We start from the raw sequence: 11,294 nt of genomic DNA on the forward strand, positions 1-11,294 counted from the left end.
ACAATTATTGCTGAATCAGCACTATTTTTTGCAAAATTTTCGTCATGCCTAGCTGGGTGGGGCTCGATCTGCAGCTAACGCTGCTTTGCCTGCAAGTAGTGCTCACTAGTTAGAGTTGTGCCAAGAAGCATTGTTTAGTGTTGGTAGTTTCAGTGCTTGGTAAGCGTGCAAAGACGGAGATAAATGTCTCACTGACGATTATCGATACATTCGGCAGCTCATTTCTCATGACCACCATTCCGTCCGCAAGCAAGTTATTCTTTCCAAATTTTGGGGAGCTGTTACTTTCTTACCCATCTGTAGATCCATGTAGTTAGTTTTGTGCAAAATTGTCTTGTGCTTCGTGCAATAGCCGCCGATTATAGGTGTCTGGCGAAGATAGGTTACTTACTCTAGCTGATTTAAAATTGCATATAGAGTGCTGAGTCAGCAACAAATAGTGTCAATATTCGTTGAGTCAGCATATGGAAACCTTCCTGTTATTATCGCCTTTCTACAGATCTATCTAGCCAGCCTTTTGAGATCCTTGTACCAGTGTCTGTTGTGCCACAACTTGTGGATTAGCATGGAACAGCTGATGAACGTAGAAATCTTGGCAGTCCTTCTTTGAACCGAGGAGTGGCAGCGATTTAAGACAGCTTGTACAAGTCTGACTACTATCAACTCAACTGCTGCCCTCTGCCATTATCTGTCTTGTATTGTACAGGTTATTAAAAGCTTTAGGCAACCAATGACTTTCGGCTGCCAGTTCTCATCACGTAAAACTAAAACAAGCTAATCTCTGCTGGTGTCTTAGATGACTATATCCTAGCTGAATGCCTGATGATGTTATTACTCCATCATCTTCTCTTTTCTAGCACTAGCATCCATTCTTAAACTGTAGCTAAGAAGCCCGCGATCACTTTTGCAGGCTGCGCAATTCTACTTAACCTCACACAATTTTTGGATCACGTGGAAAAATCAATGAATAATCTCTACCCAAATTCTGGTAGAGACACAAACTGTAGCCCAGAGTCACCAGTCCCTTTTCTCCCGCCCCCGTCCAATCAGAGAAAAGGGAGTGGCTTGCGAGTCTAGTGTAGGCCTTGCTCAATTTATGCTCAACTAGTCTCCAAGTCCACCTTAGTTGGGCGGAGTCCAACTAAGTCCACCTATTAGTCTTTAATTCTTACCAATTATTAGTCTTTAATTATTAACCATTAGTCTCAATAAAAATCATCAACGAGAATTATACTACGTACATGTACAACATCACAGACGCTTCTAGCCTCGAATCCATGCCGATTAAAATACGTATTTTAATCGGCGTGGATTCGAGGCTAAGACGCTTCTACATAATCATCTAAGGAACTATAATTATTGGTGAAAAAAGCTTAGAAAAGAGTCAACTGATCTAGATTAGTAGTACTCTAGCACCTTCCATACGTATATACTCAGTATAGCCACCACCTGGCCTGTTTGTAGCTCCCATTACAAACACTTGTTTTATCGATTCCAGACCTTCCATTTCTGCATGTAAGCAGTTGGTTTACGACACGAGCACTGGCGTTACTCTGTGCTTGTGCGTGTGTGTGTGTGTGTGTGCATGGCAAAAACCCACAGTCTATAGCCACCACGTGGACGGCTGGCATAATGCCCAATGCTCCACTGCACCTATTAGTCTCAAAATTATGCTAGCATAATAATTGGGCAAGGCCTAGCTATACGTGTACTGATATGTATATATATAGTGGAGTCATATACAGTATAATTATAGAGAGGGATTGGAAACGATGTACCCTCAAAGTACCATCCATGTTTCCCCGCGGTTTTAATCGAGGCTTACTTTCAACGTGGGGGGTCTAAACATGAATAATTCATGAGAATTGTTTTTGCTGTCTGTAAAAAGTCCACGAGCAGTTCTGCTGCTAAACATCAAATATTTGTGGCCATTTGGGACACAGCACACTACTTAGTGACACAACCTTAGCTATATCATAGTAGCTAAACGAACACAACCACAACAAATCTGCTCTGTGTTAGACTATAGCCTCGAGACCAGGCCGATTAAAATAAGTATTTTAATCGGCCTGGTCTCGAGGCTAGTGTTAGACTAGCTACTTCACGATAATCAAAATTATATTTTCTTTGTTTTCAAATGATACTCACCATCAGGGGGCACTTGTTAAAGTGTTTGAGGGGTCTTTGATACGCATGCATTAACTATGATTAGGCTCAATAAGTTTCCCGGGAAACTTCCCCGGGGTAGAAAGCGACTGAAACACGGATTGTTTCTGAGCTCTTACATACATAGACTTCATTCCGTTGCCAATCCCCTTCTCCTCAATTATGGTGGAGTTGCATGCCCTCTCCTCTCTTCTTTTATACGCCCTTGGTATCACTGCATGCAGTATAGCTGTCATCAGATATTAGGCTAATTATACAAGTCCAACGGCTTTAATTCTTTTGCTTATATACATGTATGATTGTGTATTTGCTGTTCCCAGAAAACCCATTTGTTTCTATAATTAGTATATATAGGGTAACCCTGCTTCCTACTCGTACAGTGTCATTCATATTCACTACCATTAACCTCCATTCTATATCCAATAATTATACGGTCTGATATTAAATCATGCATGCAGCATTCTTTGTATTTTTCCCAGAAAAGGGGAAGTTTGTGGTTACGTTTTACACTGATAGAATTATGCATACACCATGACATTGTGTGTTTAAGAACATAATTTAATTTGCGACTGAATGATCTTCGGTATTGTGTGTGTGGCCATTATTCCACTGACATGCATTGGTATTGGCTCAACCAGGTAGACAATGACCTCATTAGCTACTTTGTTGTTCTCTCCTGCATGTATAATTATGTGCTGTGCATAACAAGTTTTAAAGAAAATGTATCTTTAATTAATAGGCACCATGCAGCTTTGTACCCACAATGCATGCATGAAGTAGTATAATTATACAGTTGATAAAAGCCTATAGTCTACCATGAACATGTTGTAGCCTCATAAGCAGTCACCATCTTTAACTTCCATTCTTGAGTCCAACTGAAAGGTGTCAGCATTTAATGTTGACCACCTGATTTGCAATTGGCCACTTCTAAATCTGATCCCATGCATGCAGGCAATATTCTCCCTACTTCCCTATCACTCGGCTCTTAGTCACCACATGCAAGACACACGTTGCTATCCAGACAGTGACCACAAGACACACCAGACAGTGACCACAAATTAACACACACTGCATGTATACTGCTGCATGCACAAGTACACAATGTGATATGGGATATAGGGTTAAGTGATACCACTTCCTGTTAATTATAATGCGATGTAGAACACACACCACACACACCACACACACCACACACACCACACACACCACACACACCACACACACTACACAGAACACACACACCACACACACCACACACACCACACACACCACACACACTACACAGAACACACACACCACACACACCACAGAACACACGACTGGTTCTGGCCACCATTGATGGGTGCTGGAGCTCCTCTCCCTCACAAAGACCAACCACACAACAACTCAAGGAGACACTGCAAACATTGCTATTATACCAGCCATTAAATGGCAAGTATCAGTTGACAAGAATGGACAAACAGTGTATAAGCAAATGACTGCATGCCTATAATTATACTGTAAACCCTTTATAATCAAAAAGAGGTGCTGCAAATATCTTTTACTGCTTTTTTGTGTCAATTATTTTTGTCCCCTCATCATTCACTCACATTTCACTGAACTATAATATACTAGTGCACAAATGGGGGGAAGTACTGTGTAGGGTTGACTGAGCCGCTCAAACACCAACAAGGTCAACAAGATGGGCTGGTATATTGAATTATTATTATATGTATCAGGAGCACATTACAGAAGGAGCGTCTAACTGTCATGGGTTCGGAAATCGCATCTCGTGTGCTTTCCTAAACGCCGCATTGCCTTATAAGAAAAGTGTGTAAGTACTGTGTACATAAATTACAGACCGCGGTCAGCCTGTGAATATCATTATAAACGGATTTTGTATGTAATGCAGCAGCAGGAGAGCCAGAAAGAGCTAAAATGAATAGCTAGATCTTTGATGGATGTTGGTATACATCATGGAAGAGACTGTCATCGGTGTCAGAGGAATGAATGACTCCCCGGTGGGAGTGACTCCCCGGTCATTCCTGCCTAAGGTGTGGGTGACTCCCCCAGGAATAAATGACTCCCCTATGCGCATGTTTGTTCCCGCTAATGTTGCCATCAATGTAAGTATATAGTAGCAAGAGTACATTCATGCACTCCTCATAGACATATAGTAGAGAATGAAGAGCCATGCAGGATGAAGAGCAAGGTTAGTAGTAGCATGCAAGGTAGCAATGAAGCAAGTGCTCATCCTGTAGTAGACAGCAAGTGACAGCTGGAATGTAGACCTATAAATGTGTGAAGAGCAAAGTTGCAAGGTTAATTGTTCTATCCTGTAGTTGACAGCAAGTGACAGCTAGATCTATAGTATAAAACCAGTGATCGTTCACAGTCATGTCATTTGAAGAAGGCAGCAAGAAATGGAGAATTTACAAGAGATTGAAAACTATTTACGAAAAGGAGAATACCCTCCTACTATTAACAGCAAAACAGAGAAGGCAAACTTTAGAAGAAAATGCAGGCAGAACTTTAAGTTTGAAAATGGTAGCCTCTATTATAAGAAGCACACCAAAGCTGCTGATGCAGCTGACTGGAGGATATGTGTGCGCAGCGATGAGGAGAAATCAAGAATCCTCGAAGATTGCCATGCAGGTATAATAATTATTATGGCTTTGGTAAAATGATAATAGTAGGTAATAGAGCATGTATGTATGCTTGTAATCTATTATACGCATGCATGCAGGAACAGCTGGTGGCCACTTTGGAAGAGATAGAACTATAGACAAGATATGTTCTAGATTCTACTGGAAGTCGATGGTGGAGGAGATCCGAGAGTATGTAAAGAACTGCAGCCAGTGCCAGAGAATGAACCCAGCATTTGTAAAGACAAATGCCAAACTCCATCCGATATCTGTACAACCCAAAGTCTGGCATCAGGTATATATATACTATAATTTTTATGGCATTGCATAATAATTATTTGTTTTGAGCACAATCATATATTAATTATAATTATGTAATTCACTTTATAGGTTGGCATAGACTTGATAGGACCTTTGCCGATTACACCCAATGGCAGCAAATATGTGGTAACATTGGTCGATTATTTTAACAAATGGGCTGAAGCAGCCCCACTCCCTGACAAAACTGCATTTGGAGTGGCAATGTTCCTGTACAACTTAATTGTTTTGTCGGTAAGCTATGCATGTGTGTGAAGTTGTAATCACATGCATCTCTACACATAATTATAATAACACGTATTTAATGATTATGGTTATACATGCACGCAGGTTTGGGTTTTGTGAGGTGCTGATATCGGACCAAGGCCGTGAGTTTGTTAATCAGGTCAACACAGAGCTTTTTCGATTCACTGGAACAGAGCACAGGGTCACTTCAGCTTACCACCCACAAACCAACGGGCTAACTGAACGTTTCAATCAAACACTTCAAACAGCACTACTCAAATATGTGAATAACTCACAGATCGACTGGGACTACCACTTGCCCGCTATTCTCTTTGCTTATAGGATGAGTAAGCAAAAGGCAATGAAGTATTCACCTTTCGAGTTGATGTTCTGTCGGTGAGTTGTTCATTATTATAATAATTACATGATAATCTGGCATGCATGCATTATTATTATAACATTCCACATGCAGGAAACCTGTACTCCCTATTCAACTGGAGTTAGGCAGCGAGGGTGAACTTGAGCAGAGCTGGGACATTAGTGCCATTATGACCCACGCTCGAGCTGTTACAAAGTTAAAGGATGATATCCACAGCAAAGCCAAGAAGAACATTGACAATGCCCAAGAAAAGGACAAGATGTACTATGATCGGAAGCATGCAGACAAGAGGGTGAGCAGGCTATATCATTGTATGAGCGTACCATGGCTATTTTCATTACTCGTTTAATGTCATAGCCATGTCATTTTTCTAGGTGTTTAAGACTGAGAGTTTGGTCTGGCTGAGGAATTCAGCCAGGGAATGTAAGAAGGGAGACAAGCTGAAGCCTCGGTGGTTAGGCCCATACACGGTGGTGGAGTGCTTGGACAAGGGAGTCTTTAAGATTGCCAACCCTAAGACTGGAAAGACCTTAAAAAAGGCTGTTAACCAACAGCGGTTAAAGCATTACCATGGCTCAGACTCCGAAAAACCTCTCTTGGATCAACATAGTTCTCTCTCGGATCCTTCCGAATTATCAGACAACCATCACGATGAATCTCTCGATCAGTTTAACCCTTCTTTGACGAGTACTCCTGTGAAAGACCCAAGCAAGGTAAATGCATGTGTATCTAGATTTTGAAGCTAATTATAATTACATTACATTTCTCTTTACGATATTAATTTAATGTTCTTTATAATTATGCACTCCATTTTTAGAAGCTGTGGGAAAAAAATTGTGATTTTCCCTCTTCTCACAAGCCAGACGCCCCCTCCTCTCACAAGCCAGCCGCTCCCTCCTCTCACAAGCCAGCCGCCCCCTCCTCTCACAAGCCAGCCGCTCCCTCCTCTCACAAGCCAGACGTCCCCTCCTCTCACAAGCCAGATGCTCACTCCTCTCGCAAGCGAGACGCCCCCTTCTCTCAGGTTAAGACTGCATCCTCTATGGAGCCACCTTTGAAGAAGCAAAGGACTACTCAGTCTGTAACAAGAAAGGTATAATATAGTTATATACTTGTTAACAGGAGCTATCGATCGTTAATTGCAATTATTATTAATAATTATGTGCATGCACACTATAAACCGTTCATTATAATTATTGTGTGCACATTCGACAGAATTCAAGCTACTGGGTGAAGGATTTGGACCTGAGGACGGGAGACAAGGATGTAGTTCTTGCTGAGAGCGGGATGCTTTCTGACCGTCATATGTATGCTGCGCACAAACTGATGAGAATGCAATTTCCAAATATTGAAGGCTGCTATTCTACTCTTCTGGTTCAGAAGATGTCCTTTCCTGCAGTCACTAGTAGTGAAGCCACAGGTATAATTTCTACTTAAATTAATAGTAGTATTATTATAGTATTGGTATAATTATACCTCATCCTCATCCTTGGCCGTATAATTATACCTCATCCTCATCCTTGGCCGTATAATTATAATATAATTATAATTATATCATATATATATCCTATACAGCCGTGCAGATATTCTTTGTAACAGAGGGGCATCACTGTATTGCGACAGCACTCATCAAGGGGGAACTTTTCCTCTTTGATAGCTGCTTCCAATATGGGAAAGACCTGGAGCCAAGTGCTGAGCTGCAAATCGCACAGATGTATAAGCCTTTAATAGCGCACAATGGGCTGTTACTATCTGTGGCCTCCATTCAACAGCAGAGCAGTGGCAGTAACAACTGTGGTTTGTTTGCAATTGCCGCTGCATACCACGCATTGCAAGGAGACAATCTGGATACCATCACCCTAAATGAAGACAAAATGAGGCCACATCTTGTGTGTTGCTTTGAAAATGAGAAACTCAGAAGATTTCCAAAGTCAAAAGATATTAGTAGCCACAAGAGACCAGAAAGATTTTCCAGCATAGTAATTACGATATACTGCCCTTGTCTCCGCCCTGACTGTTATGATGAAATGGTCCAGTGCGATACGTGTAATGTGTGGTATCATTATAAATGTGTTCGTATTAAAGTATCTCCACTTGGAGATTGGTTTTGTCCTACTTGTAGATCTAGATAGATTTTTAGCATTTCGTTATCTTCCACTAGCTGTTTTTGTTTATACACTGTTAATTTGCACTGTTGTTTTGTTTGTTTTTCATGCACTGTAGATCTATTTGTTATTTTGATGGATGTTGTTGTATTATAAGTTTTGCTTTACAGTGACCGTGAGACGTGTGAAAATGTGAACAGAGTGTACAATGTAGTATAAGTACTATAGGTACTAATAGCTAGACTGAACCAGTTTACAGTATATAAGGAACAGCTGTAATTATAGTCATACTATGTATTAAACAGGTCTCTCACAGATAGCATGCATGCATGCAGTCCTGATATAACAGTCTTGAGCTTGATTGTATAGTCACACTGTGACAGGTTTTGAGGATGCATGTACTTAGTATAGCCCCTGAAGTCTCTTTAGCTCTATGGATCAGTGTTCGTATATAAATTTCGGGGGAGTCATTTTTTCCAGGGGGGAGTCATTCGTGACTAGGAGTCAGTGACCGGGGGAGTCATTTATTCCTAGGCGTGAGTGACCGGGAGTCACTGGTGCCTAGGTAGGAGTGACCGGGAGTCATTATTTAGGGGAGTCATTCATTCCTATGACATCGGTAAGGTACAGAAAGTTCTAAAATAGGAGCATATCCAGTCACTTTGTACAGAGAAAGTTTGCTAGACTTAGACTAACACATACTAGGCGTTTTGTTTTTGCAGTAGGGAGTCTTACTGGGGTTGTTAGAAGAGAGAGCTTACTACCAAGCCTATAGCTAACTAGCTAGCTGTAGCTTTTCACACTAGCCATTAATTAAAGACAGAAGGTTAGCCGAGGTCAGAGTTTACAAATTTCATTAAAGATGGGCGTGGCGTTATCATTTTTCTGCCAAGAAGCTGAGCAGTTATGGAGTATTTATGATGCTCAGTCACGTAGACTCGCAAGCCGTCACTGTTGCAGGCGAACAGTAGACTGGTCAAACTCCGTGTTGAGACTCGTGTTGCACAGTCAGCATATCAGAAAATATTTTAAGTGGCTGCGGTTTTTGTGACGTCAGTATACTGCATGTGATACGTAGAGTTTTCTAGTGAAACGTCACTATCATTGATCTTGTGGTAACCGCATGCGGTTAGTTGCCACAAATATCGTGGCAAACGTTACACAAGTCTCAACACGGAGTTTGACCAGTCTACTGTTTGCCTGCAACAGTGACGGCTTGCGAGTCTAGCTTACGTAGGTATCCACTCAATATTGTTGACAGGATTGTCTTCTTTCAAATCAGAGGCACGTACATACCCTTGGCTCTATTGAGGTGAGGGCTTATTCACCTATTTTAATGTTGTTAATGCACTCTTGATTTGTTTTAGTATAAAATAGTTGATGAGATATGGTGGTAGAACTTGTGCATATCTTTGTTATCTTTGTTAATATGTCAGAACAATTTAATGCCGTTAGTTGTAACTTTTTATTACAGAAACTGATGGTGGAGTCAGTGGATCCCGTCAAACATTAATTAAACCCCTCATCGACAGTTCACTGTTTCTATCACCACACACCCTGCATGTTTATCATTAATGTTATAAAATTAATTATCTCTGTTATAATTACAAATTTGCCTTCATAAGAACAATTCTGTTAGACTCGCCAGCCAGCTCTTCCTCGGGGTAAGGGACTGGTGGATTGCCTATCTGAGAGTTGTGCTGGTGGAATTTTAATGAGTTGCATGACATCATGTCTGACATCATCATGTGGTTTGTAATGTCTGACATGCGTGGGTTGCAAATGGCTAATAAGCTCCCCTTGCTTAGTTTGTGGCAGAGAAACCAAGAAACTATGAGAAAACCGGTGGTAGAAGGCTACTGTCAAGCCCTTTCCATTCCCACATACTTTCAGACTGGAAAGATATCATCTACATACTAAAGTCACTGGAGGATTTGTCTCAATTGCAGCTTGATTGATAAGCTTTGCTTGGTCGCTTAATCTTGCACTAGCAGTCTTGCTCATCCATTATTTTGTTATTATCATGCATTCTACCACAAAGAAACTAACTAAGCAATACTGTGGGCGTAAGAATGTCACATGACATTGATACTGCACTCTGATTGGCATTACTAGATTCAGGTAACGGCACAACTCTGACTCTCAGATAGGCAATCCACCAGTCCCTTACCCCGAGGAAGGGCTGGCTGGGCCAGTCTACAATTCTGTATGGTGTTGCATTGCAGCTACTTGTATGTCAAGAAATGATTCAGCACTGATACATGCACACATAGCATATAGCAGTTATTAGCAGAGTCCTGAAGGGACAATAATTGTCCCTTCAGGACTCTGCTAAGTGGCTCATCATTAGCCACTTAGCCTCAGTACAACCATATAGTCTATGGTATAGATATAACTGCACTAAAATTAAAAAAAGAAGGTTTAAAACCAGCTATACAGCATGTACGTAGTAGGACTGAGTAGTATCCATTGGTAGACCCTCTGGACTATCTTGGTAGCCATAGAATATTTTCAAAGAGGAAGCAGCAAGCCATTTGTGTACACAGGCACTTCACAAGTGGACACAAGCTCTACAATAGTCTACATGCTTGCTAAGCAGCTTAGTTGACCAGAGTGCAGCTTTTAAAGGCCACACATACTTCCATCGAGGCAGCAGCAAGGCATAAAATCGATGGTTAGTTTGTGCACAGCCATTGACCCACTCATTGGGGGCGGCGATAAAATCAAGCTAATTTGGTGGGTTGGGCTCAGATGCAAACTAAAGTGATGGAACTGTTCCACCGAGTGAGATGGTATATACCATAGTCCACCCACACATAATTATAGCTTACCCAATGTTATAGAGGAATATTGCTGGGACCATAATCACGAGTCCTCCTATACTGAAGTAAGTGAGACTATCTGCACTCGGCTTGAACAAGAATGCACCACAATCATCTTCTTGAAACAGGCTCCAGAACAACGCTCCCAGGGGGGTCACCAGTGACTATGTAGGGGGTAGGCAGGGGGTTAAGGGGGGTCACCAGTGACTATGTGGGGGGTAGGGGTTAAGGGGGGTCACCAGTGACTATGTAGGGGGTAGGCAGGGGGTTAAGGGGGGTCACCAGCGACTATGTGGGGTAGTTGCTGGGGCATTAGTGACTACACACTCCATGCGATGATTATATTCCTAAACTCCATACCTGCACTATAGCAAGGTAAGCCGCTCCCTCTGCGTATCGAATGAGTAGACCTCCTCCCAGGTACGAGACCACGTACATGGCAATGAAGGCCACACCCCTCAACCCTGGCACATAGTTACAACCAGCTCCACCAAAGAAACACTGAATAGCAAACCAATAGCTGCAAGAATTGAATAAGAAGAGCAACATATTAAAATTATTATGCTACCCATGCACTAATACATGCATGCAGGAACCCATAAATAAGCCCATACATTTTTCTATTATTTTATGGGCTCCTGTTAAAAAATACGGA

At 41.6% G+C, this 11,294-nt stretch overlaps 2 protein-coding genes and 1 long non-coding RNA gene across 3 annotated transcripts in view; 2 read left to right on the forward strand and 1 right to left on the reverse strand.

Annotated features, from left to right (window-relative positions):
* LOC135337879 (crt homolog 2-like) overlaps positions 1-11,294 on the reverse strand; it is a 28,020-nt gene that overhangs the window by 14,580 nt on the left and 2,146 nt on the right. Inside the window, 2 exon segments of the mRNA XM_064533895.1 lie at positions 10,649-10,803; positions 11,000-11,159. Coding sequence (XP_064389965.1) covers positions 10,649-10,803; positions 11,000-11,159 — 315 coding nt within the window.
* LOC135336859 (uncharacterized) lies at positions 4,151-5,323 on the forward strand. Its single transcript, XR_010394962.1, has 3 exons — positions 4,151-4,800; positions 4,892-5,085; positions 5,181-5,323. It is a non-coding gene; the product is annotated as an uncharacterized LOC135336859 (long non-coding RNA).
* Positions 5,799-7,996, forward strand: LOC135336858 (uncharacterized). Its single transcript, XM_064532730.1, has 5 exons — positions 5,799-6,004; positions 6,087-6,425; positions 6,530-6,805; positions 6,928-7,132; positions 7,288-7,996. The coding sequence occupies exons 1-5, from the start codon at positions 5,882-5,884 to the stop codon at positions 7,842-7,844; spliced, it is 1,500 nt and encodes a 499-aa protein (XP_064388800.1). The 5' UTR covers positions 5,799-5,881; the 3' UTR covers positions 7,845-7,996.

This window comes from Halichondria panicea, chromosome 6 (assembly GCF_963675165.1).
Source record: "Halichondria panicea chromosome 6, odHalPani1.1, whole genome shotgun sequence".
NCBI lineage: Eukaryota > Metazoa > Porifera > Demospongiae > Suberitida > Halichondriidae > Halichondria > Halichondria panicea.

Excerpts from the sequence above, each read along its gene's own strand:
- LOC135336858 (XM_064532730.1), top strand. The coding sequence starts at position 5,882 with ATGACCCACGCTCGAGCTGTTACAAAGTTAAAGGATGATATCCACAGC. Across the intron at positions 6,005-6,086 it reads GGAAGCATGCAGACAAGAGG|GTGTTTAAGACTGAGAGTTT; the intron begins GTGAGCAGGCTA and ends TCATTTTTCTAG. Across the intron at positions 6,806-6,927 it reads CTCAGTCTGTAACAAGAAAG|AATTCAAGCTACTGGGTGAA; the intron begins GTATAATATAGT and ends CACATTCGACAG.